At 36.8% G+C, this 22,701-nt stretch overlaps 1 protein-coding gene across 2 annotated transcripts in view; it reads right to left on the minus strand.

Moving 5' to 3' along the window:
• Positions 1–2,966: 2,966 nt before the first annotated feature.
• The window catches only part of LOC124168385 (steroid hormone receptor ERR1-like), a 285,285-nt gene continuing 265,550 nt past the window's right edge, over positions 2,967–22,701 (minus strand). For both annotated transcript variants that reach the window (XM_046546599.1, XM_046546598.1), the window contains 5 exons: positions 22,446–22,667; positions 20,112–20,357; positions 14,397–14,578; positions 12,413–12,585; positions 2,967–11,599 (listed from right to left, as the gene is read on the minus strand). In XM_046546599.1, the coding sequence (XP_046402555.1) occupies positions 11,437–11,599; positions 12,413–12,585; positions 14,397–14,578; positions 20,112–20,357; positions 22,446–22,667 (986 nt within the window). In that variant the 3' untranslated portion in view covers positions 2,967–11,436. The remainder of the gene's footprint in view (positions 11,600–12,412; positions 12,586–14,396; positions 14,579–20,111; positions 20,358–22,445; positions 22,668–22,701) is intronic.

Consider the following 22,701-nt stretch of genomic DNA (forward strand, 5'->3'; position numbering starts at 1 on the left):
GAAGTAATTTCTCAACGGAACTTATACTACAAAATCTTAAGATGAGAATCGCATCCGGGCCTATGTGGAAGAAAGCTGTGACTTTTTTCTACCACACCTATTTCGTTTCAGAAAATAAGATCGGCATTCTAATACTGAACATCGCTCTAGCGATGTCTCATTGTCAGCCACACAAATAGGTTACATCCTAAAACGTGAATGGAAGAACTTCTAAATGAGCTTTTTTCACACAATTACAGAAACTATTGTGTACAGTGGCGTAGTCAGGAATTTCGTTTGGGGGGGTCCAAAACCAGGTGGGAAAATTTTTGAAAAACAGGATAGTAAGTATTGGAATTCAACTTATTCAAACACTTTTCATAATCGAAAACACTTCAATAGTCAAAGAAATATTTTTTAAATTCATTATTTTTCAATATTTTGATTTCTATTATGAAGGAAAATGATTGTGTTTTTATACTTCGGGGGGGCGGAGGGTCCGAACCCTCCGGACCCCACCCCTGGATACGCCCCTGAATATGTATATTATTGTTTTCCTTAAGGAAATTTTAAAGATTAGTTGTGTAGCCCGTCTATCTTTGCTTTCAAAGACTGCTTACGTTCTTGTACGGAACTCAATACTCTTTAGCAGGTGAAAGTAGCTAAGGAGACTCTTTCAGGATATGCTTTCTTCAGTTATAAATGCTAAGTCCCAAGGAAGGGTACACGAAGGATTTTTCTCTCCTTCCCTTACCCTTAATGGTGGGTAGAGGAAGGGTACACGGATGATAAGGGAAGGAGTTCCAAGGAAGGGTACACGAAGGATTTTTCTCTCCTTCCCTTACCCTTAATGGTGGGTAGAGGAAGGGTACACGGATGGTAAGGGAAGGAGTTCCAAGGAAGGGTACACGAAGGATTTTTCTCTCCTTCCCTTACCCTTAATGGTGGGTAGAGGAAGGGTACACGGATGATAAGGGAAGGAGTTCCAAGGAAGGGTACACGAAGGATTTTTCTCTCCTTCCCTTACCCTTAATGGTGGGTTGAGGAAGGGTACACGGATGGTAAGGGAAGGAGTTCCAAGGAAGGGTACACGAAGGATTTTTCTCTCCTTCCCTTACCCTTAATGGTGGGTAGGGCGTGGGTTGTGCAAGGGTAACTACCCACCATGAAGGATGCTACCCTTCCTGTACCCTTCCTGTACCCACCATGGTGGAGTTTATTTTTGTCAGGGAAGCTCTATTTATGGGGTGGACCCTAGTAGAAAAAATTGTGTTCTTTTGGTGTTCTTTATATGTTCATTCAGTGTTCAAGTGTTCTTTTGATGTTCTTTTGGTGTTCTTTTATGTTCACCAATTTCTTGGTGTGTTCTTTTGATGTTCAATTTATGTTCTTTTTATGTTCATCTCAGTGAACACAAAATGAACATTTTTCTTTATGTTCATTTTGTGTTCCCTTTGAGTTCATTTTATGTTCACCATGGTGAACACAATATGAACATTTTTTTATGCGTTCATTTTATGTTCATTTTATGTTCACCATGGTGAACACAAATTGAACATTTTTTTATATGTTCATTTTATGTTCACTATGTTGAACACAAAATGAACATTTTTCTTTATGTTCATTTTGTGTTCCCTTTGAGTTCATTTTGTGTTCCCTTTGAGTTCATTTTATGTGCACCATGGTGAACACAATATGAACATTTTTTTATGTGTTCATTTTATGTTCACTTTGTGTTCATTTTATGTTCACCATGGTGAACACAAATTGAACATTTTTTTATATGTTCATTTTATGTTCACTATGTTGAACACAAAATGAACATTTTTCTTTGTTGTTATTTAAAATAAACCAGTATAAAAATTCTCATTCCTTGGAGGTGATTGTGGATAACTGCAGTTCATGTGTCATGACAAGTAGCTTTACATAAAACAAGTAATACAGATGATTTAGGAGACTTTGTCTACCAAAAATGAGTTTGAATTTCGCCATCTTGAAATCCACAAAACTGTATTTTTTTAGCAGTTTTCCATAATATTTCTAGAAATTTAAAATAATGAATTTCCGGGAAAATTAACCCAAAATGAAGGCATATCATCAAAAAATGGACATTGAACGATCCGAGAATGCAATCAAGGAACACCTGAAAACACTCTCAATATGTACTTTATTGCATACTAAACAGGGATAAGGCCTGAGCATTTGGCTTCTACTATTAAGTTCGTTTCTAATAAAAAAAGCTGGAAATAAATTGATTTGAAACTTACCCAAACAGTGACATCTGATTCGCAAAGATGTGAAATTGTTCATGGTAATGATGGGACTTCCGTGAAAGCTTTTTCTTTGTTGTTCAACAAAATGTTCTTTTTATGTTCATTTTGTGTTCTTTTGATGTTCAAAAAAGTGTTCATTTTGTGTTCAAATTATGTTCACAGACGAGTGTTCATTTTGTGTTCTTTTTATGTTCTTTCTGTCACAAAACACATAAAAAGAACATAAAGTGAACATTCGGTGAACATAGAAGGAACACAATTTGAACATTAAATGAACATAAAAAGAACACTGAATGAACACACTTTTTTCTACTAGGGGAGTTACTCTCGTATTCTCGCCCCCCCCCCCTCCTCCCCCCGATTTGGGACCCGACTTCAGTTGATCAACTATTACTCCGGGCAATGGACAGGACCAGGCCCGTGCTGGACCCCTTCTTAGGGCGGTGAACGGCCATGACCAGAGGGCGCCAGCACTATGCAGGGGCAGGACTTCATACTGGGAAATGTGGGGCTATTTATAAATTGTTTTATTTACTCAAGATTGTGTTATCTCCATAAGTCTGTTAAAAGAAAAGCTAAAATTTCATTTAAAAATTGCTTTAAAGACAAAGAATTCATTTCAATTCATTCATTTTCCTTATGAGAATGCTTGTTGGCTGCAGCCAAAATTCATTGAGAAAGGGTTACGGGGTATGTATAAATCATAAAACAAAATTCTGAAACAAAAATATATTTATTCAATTACAATCACATATTGTTCTAAAACAATTAACAGCACTTTTAGTTGTCAACTCTGGCTGTAAATATATTCTCCCCCATCCAATCGAGAGAATACACTTCAAGTAACACTTCCATAATATTGCCTCAATTCAGACCTATCACCAGCTAACAAGTCAAACAACACCTCATTCCACAGACACAGTACTTCCACATTCAACACAGAAGAGAAGGACCTTCACGGCCACATTTTTATTGAGTGAATATCCTTAAAAGTAACAAGTCCCTACACTTATTGAATCAAATACATGTATGAGGCTAACATTTCTATCATAGCAAAATTTCATCCTACATTTCAACGAAAATTTTATCAATGCCAGTATAAAGCAATTAACTTCACGAATCACATGTGCAATTTACTAGGAAATCAAACAAAAAATAAAGAGCAACATAATAATATCTTTACTTAAAAAAAGACACAAGGAATTTTTTGGGACATGAATACGAAATAGATACACTCTATATCCCATTCCCAAAGGAAATTAGAAGCTCAACAGTGTGGAAATGAGCGTCGCAAGAAAGAAAAATTGGGTTGTCTCGATGATTATTTGACTTTGTGCCTTTAACTTCAACAAATTTCTAGGAAAATGGAACAACTGATGACACTCCTCAGTTATTTATACATATCTAGAGATTCTTTACATCACCAAAACCACATAATTGTACACAATAGAAGGCTCTCACATGCATAACATAAATTGCACCTTTCTAAACAAAACACTTACCAGTGTAGTATAGTAACACACTACAGCTTCAGTTCTTAAGCCAATGCAAGGAAAAAAGGTCTTGGAAGGAGGAAGGCACCTGCTTAGATCACTTATATGGTGGAGGGCATTGTTTATGTTTTTCAAGACATTAGTTACGTCAACTGATCCACAATCAAAACATTTTATAGTTCTCGTCATTCTCGTCAGTTCATCCCCATGGAAAAGAGCACGTAATATAATTTTTTGGTGAGCCGGTTGGTACTTCTTTAACCAGAAAGTAATCATTCCAAAGATTGGAGCTGTGGTAGAAAATAACATTTCACTTGTTTGCCCAATTTGATCACTTTAAAAAAATAAGAAGCCATTAAAAAACCACAATGCTTTTTTAAAAAATTTTCACTCTTCAAACCCTCACTGTAATGTAGAAAATTCTTCAATTACCCCCACTAGCCATTCTCCTCCCTCACTACACAAAATGACGTGTGATCTCACAAAAGCCATGACCCTCTTTAATTTCCCTACGATAGAAAACAATTAAGGAATACTAGTGGTGTAGTATACAAAATAATGCTTTCATCACTAAGCTTCAACTACATCCACAACTACTCAATGGCTGTGTGCTTGACCATCAGTAAGTAGTGAGTTACTTTTTTACGTGCCATTTAAGCTGTTATTGTAACTTACTCACTCATGCTAATTGCTAACAAGAGCATTTTCCACAAGAAGAAAACCTTTTATTAGTTAGTAGATACACTTCTTCAATTTAATTTTATATACATGTCGAGCAGTCTGTTCCTGCCTATTTTCAGAGATCAGAAAGTTCACTTTTTCAGTTCAACCGTAATGGATATAGTACATGACAGCATGTACAGAAATAATTAAAAAAAACTATGTACATAACAGAACAACTTCAATTCAGTCTGTATTTCCACTCTCCTTGAAGATATCAAAAAAACACAGAAAGATGAATCCCTTTTCCAGAAATTGCACAACTTCCACACCTAATTTTTACCTTATCCATTCTTTCCTCAATACACATATCGTAACACATCATTGAAATTTCAAAACATACTCATTTCCTAACAAGTATAATTTAACAGCACAAAAGAATACAATTTTATATCTCCCAATTCCATCACAAACATTAGGGAAGTCACTTAATACTCACAATCAGCAAACCCACTGATTCAAATATACTTCTCAATTTAATTGGACATCAACTATCACAATCTTGCTTAGAAGTCCTAAATATATGAGCATAAAATAACTTAGAATATAATAAATTTATATTTAGTTCCTCATCTACTTTCCCTCGTCCAACCTGACAGACTAAAAATTTTGAAATCTATTTGTTGGCAAAGCAAACTGGTCTTAATAACTAACATCTATTTTCAAATATGTTTACCCCTAAATGAATACAGCACAACAATTACTAGGAACTTCTCATTTATGTAGAGAGTTACCATATTAACACAAGTAAAGGCCACAAACATGTAAAAGCCATACCACTTCCTGATTAAATCTCAATACACTTCCATCAAGGAAATAATTAACAGTACATTTGATTTTTCAGAATGATTTTTCATTGATCATCTTCATAATTTTTAATAGTTATTAATAGCACATACAATGCTTAAATCTTCGTTAAATGATCCACTGGAATGTTCCCAAGTATAAAAAAGCAACGGATGAGGATAAGTTGCTTTGTAATGAGGTCAAATGTTAAAGATTGACCATTTCTTAATTTAAGTCAAAAAATACAAATTCAGGAGTGAGATTTTGACAGCATAAATATGGCATAAATAAGTAATCCGCCAATATCTTTGGGAGTTTCAAATTGAATTAACATTAATGATGATTAAAAATGCATAATATCAATTTTTCCAGATAAAACATGATGTTTTTCAAAGCATTGCATTGAACAAGTAACTTTGTGCACAGATGCAAAATTATATAAATCATGGAAAAAATTTGTCATGAAAAAATCATTTGGCTTGGCCAGGATTTGAACCCAGATTTCTTGAATGCCTATTAGGTATGCAACCAGTTACATCACCAAGCCATCTGCTTCCATGATGATTCCAAGGGATATCCCCATTCAAATCCCAGCTAAGCCAAATGATTTTTTCATGGCTATTTTCATCCTTGTTGTAAATAATCATTAAGTCATTTTGCTTCAAGCAGTGTTGGATAAAGGTGGGGTAGCCACCCCCTGTAATTCCTGGAAAAATTGAAAAGATGGTAAGGATTTTTGCAGAGGCTCTGCAATGCAAGTTTTTATTTCACTGGCTTAGTGAAAATAAAAAAAATAAATAATTGATGAATATCTACAAGCCACTTCTCGACTCATATCAGACCTCAAATGCATTATCACTATGAGGTATTGTATACCATCAAGTTGCCACGGGAAGTAATGAACCACACCCCAAAACTGTGACATAAATTGACCCCTGGCTTCAAGTTGGCTAAAAACTATGAGTCAATAAAGCCCATTACAACCTAAAGAAACAGTAGAGTCAACTATCCCTTTACACACTCATATACTGGCGAAGAATTTCACACTATTACTCCAATCATCTCAAGACCCATCAATTCCTGACAAATTTTAACATTTAAATTAATTTTCAGAATTTCAATCAAGGCAAAACTGTATGCGAAACAACGTAAAATATCACTTGGACACAAGTGAAATTTCAATTTTAGTAACAAGATAACTGTGAGACAATGATGAGATTAACTATAGAAATCAATAGAATCCCATTAATGCCATTCTAAATTTTATATTTTCTTTACAGGTTTCTGCACTATTTTTTGCCTAGTTTATTACCACCCCTGCATTTACCCTCTTGTTTTAGGGACAAAAGAGGGGGTTTTACTGTACAACATTATCTCAGTTTGTTTAAGTACAAGATTCGAATATTTATTTATTCCCATCTCCCAGAAAACAGCACTATTTGGCCTATACAACCAATTGTTAATTGGAGTGTTTTCAACAATTAACATAGGACAATCGCAAGCAACCATGCACAGGTTATGGGTCAATTATCCCCATTCGAACCCGTGACCTTCAGAGTGGCAGGTGAGGACTATACCCCGGCGGCACCGAGGCCAGCGAAGGTACAGTTTGAGGGTACAGCGAGGGGATTGACGTGTGATAAGGGCCCTGATCTTCAAATGTCTTAGTTGTTCATGATTCGCCTCATGGTGCCATAAGGTGAATCATGAACAACTAAGACATTTGAAGGCTGGGCCCCAACTAGGTTCACACGACATATTTCCACTCAACAACCCAAATCATAAATGGGATTCAAGGTTTTAAGTGTTTCGGTACAATTCATTTATGTTGCCACAAAATAATGTTTTGGTGTTGAGGGGACCAAGGCTACTTAATCTTTAAAGATTTATTTTTAGATAATTTAAATTGTCTACCTCAAAGTTACAATCTTTATGATACGTAACATATAGTTATTCCCTCACATTTCCTGGTTTTCTATGGCCTACAATAAATATGCATGAATTCCACAAGCTTCAAAGTACAAATAATATCATGATGCTTCATTAAGTTGTCATACAGTAAGTGGCTTTTGATTAAGCATTTAATGCTGAAGAATTCTGGCCATTTGGCCAAATAGGCACTGAGTTTCACATGCATCATGATGCTCGAGAAGATATTACACCATATTTTTAATACACACTAAATTCTGTGAGAAAACTCCCCGAGAGAATTTTAAAGCATGTCTCACATACATTATAAGTGAGTATTTAAGTATTGCTGAGATGAAAATTTATAGGCGAATAAAAACGTAAGCATTCGTAAAAAAGGGAGGCTGATTTAACAAACCATTCCAAAATAATTTCTTCTTCGGTTTGATTAAAGCCTACATATAAGAATGTAATTCGAATAATTAGCTGAAATGATTTTTATAAAATGTGCTTAATGGCTCCACAACTGACAATGGTATTTTAGGACTTCTTAGCAAGATTGGCACAGAATATGGACAAAAAGAGGTGCTGCATCATTACAAAAATAAGTTTTTTATCCAAATACGGTCAACCAGGTCCCAAACCATGGACAAATTATGAAAGCGATTCTCAATTTTTGGCAGATAATTATTTAGATTTGTATTTCCAAGGTGCAAATTTTTGTCAGATGCTTCAAATTAGCACCATGACTCTCAAAAATGAATAGGCAGCGAATGTAGTTTTTTTTAATAAAGAGTAATTTTGGATGCATTACTCTATTACATATATCTAAATAATGGTGTTTTCATTCTTAATTACACAATTACTGAAGTATACCAGGGTGAATACAGCTTCTAAGTTTGAATATGATATTCATACATATTTTCATATGCAAACATATATTTATATATATCTATTACATGCAACACATAATAAGATAAATATCTCACACAATCATAAACTTCAGAATGATCTACATTCAAGCAGAAAATTTGAAACTAACCGTTGATAAATTATACTGTAAACATTTTTCAATAAATTTATAATTTTCATTTAAATATGGCCCATGGGGCAGTTTGTACCTTTTGCTTAATTTGTATTCATTTTGTGTGCCCTGTGGAAGATGATCATAATAATAAATGAAGCTTCAAATGCAAGTTTTAATATTTGAGATAAAAAAAAGGAATGGGAATTTTTGTAATCATACCTTCACTTTCAATAGCCATATCATGGAAACATTCTGACTTCTCTGTAAAATGCAAAAATAGTTTGTAATCGGTGGTACCAATTATTCTGTAAGTTAAGAATCCCACACCTACATATCACAGCTTTGAAATGATAACTTAATGACATCTTTAAATAATTCGAATATTTGCACTCGTACATTAAGAAAAGACGGATGTCACTGCGATACTCGTTTCCAGTATGTACACAGTGCATCTTGATGACAGAAAACTGTCATTCTAAAGAAACTGAAATTCTATTCCTGCAGAGGAAAACTAATTTCATCTTTGTCATACAGCGAACATTATCAATGAATGAAACTGTTAGGATATACCACATGCAGAGAAATTTAGCAATTATGTAAGTGATAGGTTGATAATACTAGACTCACCTAAACTAAATATTTGAATATTTCAGTCAACAAAGATACATTAGTCAGTTTTTCATGAAAACTAATGCTTTTCCCTAACAGATGACCCATATAAAATAACTGTGCACTCATTATTTCACTTTCTACTGTACTGGAGCAAACCAACTGAATTAAATACAAAGATAAGATAATGAGAACAAGGAAAAAGATTTACGGACAAACATGCTGCGATAATGCCATTTGAATGAAAGGCACCAAGAACTCCATTTAAAAAGTTGCAGAACAGCTTAAGATGACTTCAAAATAAGCAAGTTCAAATAAGGTGTAACAATTAAATACGAGGGAAAATTACTTTTTCTATACTGCTGAATTTTCTAAACAATGAGATGTCCTCTATCAGAAAAATATGCAAAAACACCTGGCATTAATGCATGGTTCTTATCCGGCATAATTATTACAAACAATCAGTAAAAGAGGCATGATTCAGTGAAGATGATTTAAAAAAAACATTCCTTAAAATAGTGCTCTACTCAGCTTCAAGAAAGCCTTCATTTCTACAAAAACGGATAGCCTTAAAATTTAACGTAACTTAAATATGATGGATCAACCTACCACTTAGCATGCAATTATTTCTCAACCTCAAGTAAGACAGTAAACTCACAATTGAAAGAAAAAAATACTTCAAAATTATAATGAAGATACACAAGCACAGATATTTCCATTTCGTGAGCAATTCTTTTGATCACGAATAAAATTTCCACTGATATTATCATTACTTTGATGTATGCTACTTCACAACAGCATAGCTAGAGAAAGGTTCTATTAAAGTTCAGGTATAGATTTATTTCGGCCCATTTAAAATAAATAACAGAATTCTAAGAGTGAAAACAGATTTTTCTTCCACAGTGGCTGAGGCAGACCTGGCAATTAAGAACATGAGTATCAATGAGGTTCTGCACACAATAAAATAAATTTCACTCATTTCAAAGAATGCTATCCTGAGTTAATTTATTGTGCGATACACAGTCATACTCTGATGGGATTGTTGGAGAGCGACACCTAGGGAAAATGCAGACATCCATCAAAATATATACTTTCTCCAAAAAATTCAATGAAAAATAATTTTTCTGTGTGGTTTAAGAATATTTGATGATGTAATTACTAAGTTACTTCCTGAAAGATTAAACCATTTCGAATAACATATCACTGTGTTGAAAGTTGAAGAATCAGCTTCAACCAACAGAATAGAGAATATTTGATATTTAAAAAAAACAGACAAATGAACATGAGTAACTTCAGAATAATAATAGCTATAGCAATCAAACTGGTATTTCATAAGTAATGTACAATAAAAAAAATATACAGTGATGCTGGAGTACCTTTCATAGATTCCTTAAATATATATATGTGTATGGTTTCAACAGCAAAGAATTACCTATTTTCAGTCTTTAAGGATAAACATATGACTGCATTAAGATACCAATACAGCAGACAACAAAACTTAATCAGTGATTCTATTATCGCAGTAAAAAGCAACAACCAAGTGTAGTTGTAAACTTTGTGATAGGCTTAAAAGCAACAAAGCTCACCCAAAACTTCGTGTATAAACTATATAGCTTATGGAATACAAACAAAAGGCTCTAAAATTTCTATTTCCCTATTTAAATTCACAAACCAGCAAACATGCATGGTATCCCAGAAAAATGATACCTCTAGAAAAAATTAAACCACACATCAATGTGATATAAGTTAATAGGGATTACTTGATTTGCTGAGACTGGAGAAACACCCCTTTCAAAAAATAAACTGTCAATTATGAACAATGGTGCCACAACCTGTGCTAGCTAGCCACAGCCAACCAGCATTATTTTTTTATACTAGACATTCTTCACGAAATTGAACAGCAGCAACTTCGTCAAACACACACCGGCATTCACACCAGGAAAATTTACAATAATATTTATAATAAAAGACTGCCCATCAGCCTTCTCTTTTCAGCCTAGCTCCTATCAGGTCAGCAGTACTTCAGTAGTCGTTTTCTGACATTTTTTAAACATATCTCTATTGAATCATAATTATTATTTGTACATTCAGTCCTTTGTTGAAAGAGCCTCTTCCGCCAAATATTTGAATTCTTATTTATAACTCCACCACTTTATTACGGGAAGAGTAGAGGAAGCCCTCGTTCCACCTTCCCCGTGCAACAACTTCAACACCCACTTACTTATGTGACCCTCTTACCTCTACTGAATACAACAGGATTAATAATAGGGCTCCCTGCAGTGAAGCCAATGAGTAAGCAAATCACCAGCCGCTCATCTCACGAGCCGGGGCAACCAACAACAACAACCCGTGGAAACCATTCCTTGGGGTAGACCATCTGTTTCGACTCCTTTCTTACAGTCGTAACATGGTGTATTGTCATTGCATGACAACATTTCTTGCATTTTAAAAGCCCACTTCGCTCAAACACCTCCCACAAATCTATTGTGTGGAGGAAGAGAATGCCCTTCTCTTTCAATAAAGACCACTTATCCCTAGATGCTTGCGCTCTTTCAATGCACACTTTCCTCCTTGAAAGTTCTCATATTTTCATTTAAAATTCCTATAACAAGAGCCCACGTGGTTTAGCCCCACTGCCATATTATCTGAAGTAGGCCTCCAACATTTCCACAAACAACTTGTTCATGGGCACTTTGCCTTCCCGACGGACATCTGTCCAGAACCTCCGAAGAACTTGGTCTGCTTGCCTTAGTGACGGCAAGCATAGAAGGAGTTGCTGCAAGTGGTACGTGGAGGTAGATGGCCTTGAATAAGAAGAATGCGATGCCATTAGAAAAACAAGTCACGACAATACTGCATCACAGCAGTCAAAATTTAGGCAGGACAGGATGCAGAGATATTAAAATTCAAATACAATAATAGCAACTGCCTTACGGACATAGCAAGAGCAGCAATGGAAATAGGCACAAAAGGCTAAATATGTACAATCGATCAAAGCAACAAAGGAGGAGAGGAATCATTAGCATGAATAGTAAAGTTTAAAGTATAGCGGGACTAGCCTCGGTGATAACTTTTACGGGAGTCACCCGCAATGCACAATCGTGCGAAAGATCCACAGAGGAAAAAATCACTCGACCGGAAATCGGGGGATCCGGGTTCGTATCCCGGTCAAGGCGAATGATTTTTTTCTCTGTGGATCTTTCGCACGATGCATATTAAATTTTAATAACAATAAAAATAAGATTTTCTTTTAATACATCGCTAAGTTATTTAATTTAAAGTTCTTTTCCTATCCAACGTATGAGGACATGAAAATTTGAATGCACAAGAATAATACTTATTGCTTATTTATTAAATGTGTTTTTTTCTCTTCTTCACAAGTATATCTTAATATTTGTTTGGACATCGCTTGTATTTCCGGTGAGTAGTAAAGTAAGTTATGACAATTGTTTTTAGGATTAGAGCCGCGTTTCGGGCGTATTCCAGCTCCCAAAACTTTCGTACACCAAAAACGAGCCAACGGGGCACTAACCCAAAAAAACAATTGTCAATTCTATCATTGCGGAAACCTTCATAACAAAGGAATACATGTATGGTTTTTAGTGACAATTCCTTACCTTATCACTGCAACACAATCACTGAGGGCAGACATGATGCTGTCTCGAAGCTTTTTAAGGGATGCAAACTCGTCAACTTTGACATCAGAGTTGGCAAGAACAAGAGCCTTCATTATGAAGTACTCCTCCTTCACTACACCCAGTCTTTCAAGCCTCTCCACAATTTGGATGCACTGAAAATGTGAAAAAAAACAACACTGTGAGAGATAATGAAATAAATGCATTAAAATGAAATACTGAGCGAAACCTACCGACCAACAGAGAAGTTAGGTTTCTGGACTGGTGCTAATCATCCGGAGGTACACAAAACAGTACACTTTGGCATATCCCACTGAAGTATTACATATCTTCCAGGGATTTCATGAAAGTTCTAATGACATGTTAGGTATCTTGAAAATGTATCTGCCATGTTACAAACCTTATTTTGGGCAGTTGAAACTTTTATTTCATTTTATTTAACTTGCACCAATTTGTATTTCTTATACTTTATTTCATACCTTTGTAACAACAAAAGCAATTTCACAACAACTCAACAGTTATGGTGAATCTTGATCCATTGTTTTATATCTCAGCTCAATAAATGCAAATTTCATTTCAGTTCAAGCGGTAGATACTAATTCGGAAAATCGATATATTTTCCTGTACAGTTTGACAAATAAGAAAAGCCCATCAGTACCAATAGGCCTCACAGATAAATAATTTTTTCTAGCCGAAATACTGATACTTTCAATGCTATTGAATACATATAAGGATTAGAGCTCTACGGCAATATAAATTGTAAGATGAAGTGCTCCAACAGTAATCTACTTGCCCGTTTTACACCAACCCGGGTGTTACTTTATTGGTTTGTGGGGGGGGGGGGGGGGTGGGGTTCAGTGACGTAGCAAGGAATTTCGTTGGGGGGGGGGGGGGAATTTTCTAAAAAGAATACCGTATATGTCTGAACATAGTCCCCCCTTTTTTCCCAAAAATGCCCATGGTAAAAGTAAAGGGGGGGACTATATTCAAACGCATTTTTTTAAACTTTTCCTGAAACTGAAGCCTCAAAATTAGGGGGGGGGGGGACTATATTCGGAGAAATATGGTACATGCTAAGTAATTTGTTTTAAACTAACTTTAACACTTTTCATAGTCGAAAAATTTATTTGTTAAAGAAATATTTTGTAAATTCATGATTTTTCAATATTTTGTTTTCTTTTATGAAGGAAAATAACTGTGTTTTCATTTTTGGGGGGGGGGAAGGGGGGTGGCTGAACTCCCATGGCTATGCCACTGGTGAGGATGGACTAAATACCGCAGGGCCCAAACACAGTCTCTCAACCGGCAAGCCTTGACAATCTCCCACTCACGTACAAGTACAAACAAAGACACTCAGACTAAAAATATCAGGAGAATAAGCTCAAGAAGAGTGGGTCAAGATGTACATATAATATAGGGGTGAATAGCACTATTTCCGTCCCCAAGAGGCCCTTTCCAACACGAAGCAGTATCTACAGAATAACACAAGGTTGAAGTGATATCGGATATCTTCCAGTAATACCCGGGTCGAAGTAAAATGGACAACTAGAATACGTAACAGCTGCTGGAGCACTTCATCTCACAATTTCAATATTATGTTTCAAAAAGTATCTGCACTAAAACAACGTATAGAGTTAATGAGTAATATTTCAATTCTGCCAAGTGAAAGGCAGTGAAATTTGCATGAATTGTCATGAGAAAAAAATGATTTTTCCTGTGGTTCGATTACCAGTTAATGGGAATTTTATCTCATGGCAATTCATGTGAATTTCACTGCCTCACAAAGGGCAGGATTGAAATATTACACAATAGGCTTTCCATTGAGGGTTTAACAGATTTGAGACCAGGAGCTATGCCTAACAGCTAAGAAGTCTACCTGCTAGGCCACCACTCTCTCGACCAGACCCTCAACACACCAAGTAGAAAGTTTATAGCTATTAGAAAATGTGTACGTCACAATACTCACATGTTCATAGAGGTCTAAAACACCACATTCTTTGGCCTGCTTCCCATCAAGATGAAAGTCTGATGAGAACCTTAGTTTTCCATTTGATGGAAGTGACCTAAATGCTAAGGTTAGAGTCAAGATTTCAGCCCACGTGCTCTGCAAAAGCTTCATCTGATCATTGAGGGAAAGTTCTGTAAAACCTGAAAGAAACATAATGAAAAAAGAATGCACATGAGAAGCTGAGAAGAATTCACCAAGACATCAATTTATACCATGCTTAATCTATCCAAACTCACCAATGATACATACAACTAAAACTTCCCAATAAGTAAGCAGAGCTAACAGGTTCAATCCCTTGTGTAGAACCTGATTTCCTGATTGATAACTTCACTCATAATTGACTGATAACTTAACTCGTCGATGTACCACCCAAAATACTAATGACACTTAGCAATGAAAAACAACTTGCTTTAAATCCACAATTCAATTTTATTTAACCAACCCGAAAACACAATTTATGAAAAGAATATGTGAATGGAAAGAAAGTATGTATATGTGACAACAAAAAAAAGGTCTTCCTCATCCAGCCATTTTCACATGATTTTAAAATGAGAAAATGTGAAATTTGCCTCCCTCTTGTCATGATTTGGTGGCGTCATTGAATTTTGGGTTCATTAATCATTCAGAGAGACCAGAAGTAGAGCGAAAAGAATCCCTCACTTTAGTAGTAATGACAAAAATAAGATGCGAGGAGTTCTAAACATTGAGGAGTACCAGAAAAGCAGTCAGCCAGCCTGCTAGAGTCAGTGAAGTAATCAACTTTCCCCAAAAAAGCTAAGCCCATCATATTTCAAATAGCCTGAGAAATAGCAGATGAATCAATGACAAAATAAAAATTGGATGCTTATTTTTCAAACTCTATCACAATCGACTAGGCATACAACCAGAAATTTGCTTGGGGGAGGGCTTTGGCGGTATGTGGATTGCCTGTACAGGTAATTTATTGCCAGTGTCCACACATTGGAACACCATAAATGTCATTGAATAGGCTATAAATTTTGTTTACATAATGCTGAAATTTGGAGTCATCGTTGGTTTTTACCGATGCAGCCATTGTTATCTTGCTTAAGTCTCCATAGGAGTTTGTTTTCAAATTCCAAGATTTTTATAAATATGTATTTTAAAATTTATGGTTTCGGAAGCAGTGGTAAAAATAAGTAGGTACAGTGGAACCTCGTTAAAGTGAGTACGGGCTATAGCGAGACCCCCGCTATTACGAGAGATAACCGATGCACCGTCAATTGATCCTATAATAAGCATGTAAAAAAATTCGTTTTTACGAGGTCCTTTTGGTGTTGGCTCTCGCCATAGCAAGGGTTTCACCGCCGGAAAAACTTACACCAAGACTCCTTAATCTCTGTAATTGCTAGCGATCTGTTAGAAATGAAGTTAATGGAGTGATCAGTCTCAAATTTATGCAGTAAACTGTCGTTCGATAAATAAGTAGTTAATTTTGGTGAAAATATTGTGGCATTAGCATTCGCGAATGCTTGATCTTCTTTTGTTCCTCGGGCGGCAGAAAGCAGTCGTCAGCATACCCGCAGGTCCATGAGTTGCATGAATAGAAAGCATTTGATGGAACACACCATGGCGAAAAAAAACACCAAACATGTCTAAGCGAGAAAATAAAAATAAAGGAGTAATATGAGGTATATTGGCTATTATTTGCACCACCTCCGGTAAAGCGACAATTCGCTATAGCGAGTGTTTATTGGTGCACCGTGGGGTCTCGTTTTATCGAGGTTCCACTGTACATAAATTGATTTTGTGCTAAATTTGGCTCTGAGACTCCACAACTTTCAGTAGTTGAGAGAAAGACAGAAGGTTGGTGTCCCTTCGCTATTTGTATCCTAGGGGAAGTATCACGAGCAATCGCTGCAGTGGGAAAAAGTTTCAGGGAGTGGGGTACTATTTTGCCTGGTATGCTGAAGAAAGGCAGAGTTTTTTTTGGCAAATTTGTAGGTTTGCAATTAAAAATTTATATAAACCCAAATATGCATTTTCAGATTTTAAAATTTTTTAAAATTTGTTCCCAATACTTATAGGTATGTTACAGCATGACAGATACTAAACATACAGTGGAACCTCGTTAAAGTGAGTACAGGCTATTGCGAGACCCCCGCCATTACGAGAGATAGCCGATGCACCGTCAATTGACCCTATAATAAGCATGTAAAAAAATTCGTTTTTACGAGGCCCTTTTGGTGTTGGCAATCGCCATAGCGAGAGTTTCACCAGAGAGATCACCGGAAAACATTCACCAAGGATCCCTTATCTCTGTAATTTCTTGCGATCTGTTAGAAATGAAGTTAACATGGAGTGCTCAGTCTCAAATTCATGTAGTAAACTGTCATTCGATATAAATAAGTAGTTCATTTTGGTGAAAATATTGTGGCATTAACATTCACGAATGCTTGATCTTCATTTGTTCCTCGGGCGGCAGAAAGCAGACGGCAGCATACCCGCACGTCCGTGAGTTGCGTGAATAGAAAGCATTTGATGGGAGACACCATGGCCAAAAAACAATGCTTTTCATGATTTTTATTCAGTGCGGTGCTTATAAATCGTTTGAATAGGTAGTCGTTGTTTGAGTAAGGAAATTTAGTGATGCAAAAAAACATCGCCTTTCGTCTGGATTTATGCTTACGTTTATCGGATATAAATTTATCTTTCACCGCACCACTCCTGTTCCTGTATAACTGTTCGCAACAGGTATATTGGCTATTATTTGCCCCACCTCCGGTAAAGCGACAATTTATTATAGCGAGTGTTTATTGGAGCACCGTGGGGTCTCGTTTTATCGAGGTTGCACTGTAGTAACAGAGGCTACATGAAGCACAATAAAAAAAAAGGAGTGAGGGTAAAAAAAACCCGACCAATATATCAGCCCTAGCCACTCTTCTCTCATACCCCTGGGCCGATGAGTCAACCTGCTAGCACTATGAGGGCTAAAAGGTAAGTACTAATCCTCTGCAATACTCTCATTCTTTTCACTTCACACTCCCACCTGCACCTTTCATAATACATAACACTTTTCTGCAAAAAAAATCAAAAAATGCCTGGCTACAATTTAGGGTATTTCTGGCAAATTTTGGGTCGCTGAATCCGAAAATGACCTCCGTTTTTTGTCCGCGTTTTGGGGGGTCATGATTTGACTTTGTTGTCCTCCTTACTTTTAAAGCAAGAGCTGAGACCTTTCCATTAAATACATTGGAAAACGTTGGGAAATACATTGTAAATACTTTCCCCTCTTATATTTTATGTTATATTAATCCTTTAAAAAATTGAACATTGTATTCATCCCTTAAAAACTTTTCCATTAGCTACCATATCATATGTCATTAAAAACAAAGAAAAATGGTTATTTCATTGTTTTTTTTTAGTTTTTTTTTCAATTTTCACCCCCTAAATCTTTTCAACCCCAGTAAATTTTGTCTCTCTCTCTTGACCCTGATAGCCTTAAAACGTCAGTTTTTTTTCAATCAGAAGCAGATAACATTAGTAAAAGTCCCTTGAAAAGCGATAAGTTTAGATAAGGGGTTGTTTTCCCCAATTTAGGGGTTGCTCGTAAAAATGGGGGATGATAGAAAAAAACGGAGGTCATTTTCGGATTCAGGGATCCAAAATTTGCCAGAGACACCCAAAATTTTAGCCAGGCTTTTTTGAGCTATTTTTTTTGCAGAACAGTGTAACCACCGACAAGACCAAACTAAATTCCATCTTTCTCTCTCCCAGAGATAATATTTTTTTATTTCCAACCTTGTTCAACACCATTTTGTCAACCTAACTTCCCCTACCTACCTTCCCTGGGTGCCCTTGAATCTCACCTTACATATGGAATCAGACTTTGGGGGCACGCTTCCGACGTAAAACAATTGTTAATACTTCAAAAGAAGGTGGTTCGAATTATCTCTAACTCTGGATATACTGAACATTGTAAACCACTTTTTGTCGAATTAAGCATTATGACTGTCTACAGCCTATATGTATTTCATATTCTGTTGCTGATCAAGGGAAATCTGCAATTGTACTCCACAAGAGCTGATGTACATAACCATGATACCAGAGCAAAGAGTAAATTAGATATGCCTCAATGTAGGCTGGTCAAATCTTTTAACTACGAAAACCAGGCTATTAAGTCCTTCAACATGTTGCCCCACTCAGCAAGAATGGTTGACAACAATGTCTTCCGTAGGGCCCTAAAAAAATTCCTAATATCTAAACCCATATACTCACTGGAGGAAATTGATTTCTCCACTATCAGCTTTTAAATGTACTTTTGCACTTTGATTCAAATTGTATGTTTTCTCTCTTATTTGTATTGTATATGTACATTCTGCTGCTCTGAAATCCAGGGTATTTCTTACTACTGTGTCCTCATATGAGGTGTATTAATTGACGACATCTACCACAATTATTATTGTGCTACAGATGAATAAAGATATTATTATCATTCAAGAGGCAGCTTTGAAAAGCCATCTCTCCTCAATCTTCACATATAATTCTTTTTTAAGTTTTTAAAAAATTAAATACACCAAAGGATGAAGTTCGCCATGAAAAAATATTTGACCTAGCCGGGATTCGAACCCAGACCTCCCAATTGCCAGACAGGCAGACGCAGACCAGCGGCAAAATGAGGGTTTTTCACCCCGACAGTGGCTTAGTAAGCACGAACCTCGCCACATGTGCCACAGTGTGGACTTGTGACATCAACGTCTTGTTCGGTAAAACCCATCCCGAAGTTCGCTCTGAGAAAATGGCTTGGTGGTGTAACTGGTTGACACACCTGACCAGCAAACAGGAGATCCGGGTTCAATTCCCGGCTAAGAAATTTTTCTATGGCGAACTTCATCCGTTGGTGTATTTAACTTTGCACCCGTGCGCGTGACTGCGTACAAAGTCACTTGTTCCTGCAGTGCTTTTTTAAAAATATTTTGTTATCGGTACAGATTTTAAGTTTTATATTCAATATAAACGCCATATTGGCTTGATCTGAGTTTTCCGCGGCGTTTCTTCATATGAGTCTTGGCTTCCGGGACCAGATCCCACGCTCACTACACGAGGGAGTTTATCAGCTGCAATGCTCATTTGGCAAATGTTACATAGGACAGACCGGCCGTTCGATCAAAACCAGGGTAAAGGAACATGAACGTGCCACGGAGAGGAAACAGTTCTGCCTTTCCGCCGTCTCGGAGCACGTGTGGTCAGAACCTGGCCACACTGTGGATTTCGATAAGCCTAAAGTTCTGTGTAATGAAAGCCGTTACTAACCTAGGCTAACCTATAGCTAATCTAGAGAAGCTATAGAGATAGCTAAGCACCCTGAGAACTGCAACAGAGAAGACGGCTACACATCAGCCAACACATGGAAAAGGGTCTTCCAATGACCAATCAGAGCCCACCTCATTCCAACCAATCAAAATCGGCCTCTGATCCCCAAGCCACCTATATAAGACGGCCAAATTTTATGCATCGCTACTTCTGACCTGAAGACGCCAGCAGGATGGCTGGGGAAACTGTCGTCACTTATGGACATCTAAACGCCATATTGGCTGTTTTTTAAATAATTAAATACGTACATAAAAACCCTCCAGGCTGCATGCCAGCAATTGACAATAATAAGAAAGTGGTAAACAAGTTCATTGGGGATTCTGAGTAAATGGGCCTCCTTACCTGGAATTTGTTTGGCCCATCCAATTATCCCCACCAGCTCCCTGTCGTACAGATCACTGAGTGTGCTGACTGTTCTATAGCCGTCGTGCGAAGATATGGAGGAGGAGGAGGAGGGGGAAGTGGGGGAGGGGGAGGACGAGAGGGAGCCCAAGCCCCCACCCATCCCGTCACCAAACGAACTCCCGCCGCCCATCACCTGAAGCGCCTCGGGCTCACAAGATGCCAGCACCTCCAACATCTTATTCTCTGCAACATAAGAAAAAAATAGATCAGTACTCATTGCAGTGAGTGACATACAGCTCATTTTCTCTCGCATAGATCACTCTTTTACTGCGATTAGTACATCAAACTGCGATTAATTCATTACACAGTGATAGGTAAAATGCTAAAATTAACCGGAAAAAGTGAACTGTGAAGGAAACTCTAAATCCACTTTTTTTACAGCAATCAGAGCATTATACTGCTGATGGTAATGAAAACTATTAAGTATTATTTTTAGAGGCAATTATGTCAAAAGAATCAGTTTTTCACAATACTCTAAAATTAATGGAATATTTACAGCACAAATATTTCCATCTAAACTTAATCAAAAACAAAATTATTGAAGATAATTAATAGAGAAGAATTTGTTATTGCCAAATGTGTGTACATCTTCCACAGTAAAATGTAGTGAATGGATGAAAAATTAAATGAATGAGGGAGAGGCATTAAAAAAAAAGAACATTTCACTCGGAATGTCTTTAAAGACAAATTTCCACAAGACTTCATCCTGGAATGTTCTGCAAAATGTAATTTGCTAACCTACTACATATACTTTGGTGATGAAAGTCTGTTTGAAGGGATGGTTGCTTTAAAGAAAAAACATCTTGATGTAATGGAATTTCTTTCATTAAGGACCATGTGCACTCCCAGAGAAGATTTTGAAAAATTAACCATAACCACAATCATTTTTTGTGGTTTTTGTATTAGAGCAGCTTTGGCATGCTGCCGTGATTTTTTTTTATTTCTCCATTTGATTTGTCACGCAATATTCCCGGGTGATCATCACATACTCACCCTGGGCATTTATTCTGATTATTGTTAATGAAGGGTATCAACAAATACCTAAAAAAAGATTATATGATGGGAGAATTGATAATAGGGTGGTTTCCTATTATTTTTTTATTGCCTAAATCGAAAGATTATTACTCCTGGAGTATGTATTTCTTGCTTTTAGATTTTAAAAGACGATATCTATTTTTCGCGATTAAATGAAAAGTGAAAATTTTCAAGTGCGCGAAAACTCGACATGTAAGTATGAATGTCGGGAAATCTCTCCGTGTGGCGTATTTCTGGTTCCCGCTGCCGCCTTGTGAGGTGACCTTGAGGCAAGTTGAGCGCTGATACGACGCAGGCTGCTAGCGGGTAGCTGAGTACCCTGCTGGCGGGTAGCGCTTGGCTTAAATAAGGATTATTAATACCTTATCAAACGAAGAAAACTTTCCGACCTTAGCCAGTTTTAATAGGTGATTATTAAGACATGTTTCCCTGAGCTCTGTGCCTCATGCATGCATTGTTAACCTCAGACGATGTATAACTCCTATCCTCTCGTATAGAAACTAGGTCCCTGTGACATCACGTGGAGTGGCATCGCATGGGCACCAATCTGGCCCTTTTCAAATGAGGATAAAAATGGACCATAGCCATTCGTCTAAACCGGTATTTCTAAAACGAAATAATTTGTATATTATGAATACAGTAATGGTGGGTAACAAATCGCAATCAATGCCTTTCGTTTTCTTTGATGAAGGAAACTACCCTATTGAGTGGAGATCTGCATCAAATGAAAACTAGGTTTGTTGAAAATTGATGATGAAACAACTAAAAGAAAAATTGCATCAAATTTAATAATTACTTGCTGTTAACTAGCTAGATGGGGATTAATCTATAGGGTGGAGTATAATGGACTCCCTACAGACTCATGGCTAAAGAAATATCCTCGTCTAAGCATACGAAAAATCGATACCTCAACTGCACAAAATCTCAACAATCGCCCAACGAATCAATCCACTCATCTAGATATCCCTAATCCAAAATTAGTCTCAATTCTCAAATCAGGGAGCCCCAACCCACATGAAATTACCTTAAGTACCGGTGTAAGCGATGCTGTTTTATCGTTTTCTAATTTCATTTATGAATATCCTCATTAAAAAATTTGTTACATTTGAAGTTAAACCATAAATGAGCATGACACGCCAATTTTTCATTATCGACTACATGAATTATGAAGTAATAGCTGATAAATTTTGTAGTTACTCTTATCAGTTTTTCTACCCATGCCTCGTGATCTCATACCTTCCAGAGTTGGCTTGCTTGGAGGGAGAGAAAGGATTTGGTACGGGATGTCAGGATTCCGCCGGTACTTCTGCCGCCCACCCCTCACCCTGTCCAGCCTCACCCCCTCCTTCAGCATCCCCATTCGCAGGCACTTTTGGAAGCGGCACGCTTGGCACGCCTTTCTCCTCCTCTTATTAATCTCACAGTCATTCGATGCCGGGCACGTGTACTCAATGTTTCCTGCAACAAAAGAAGAAAAATCAAGAGTCTTAAG

Source organism: Ischnura elegans, chromosome 11 (assembly GCF_921293095.1).
Source record: "Ischnura elegans chromosome 11, ioIscEleg1.1, whole genome shotgun sequence".
Taxonomy (NCBI): Eukaryota; Metazoa; Arthropoda; class Insecta; order Odonata; family Coenagrionidae; genus Ischnura; species Ischnura elegans.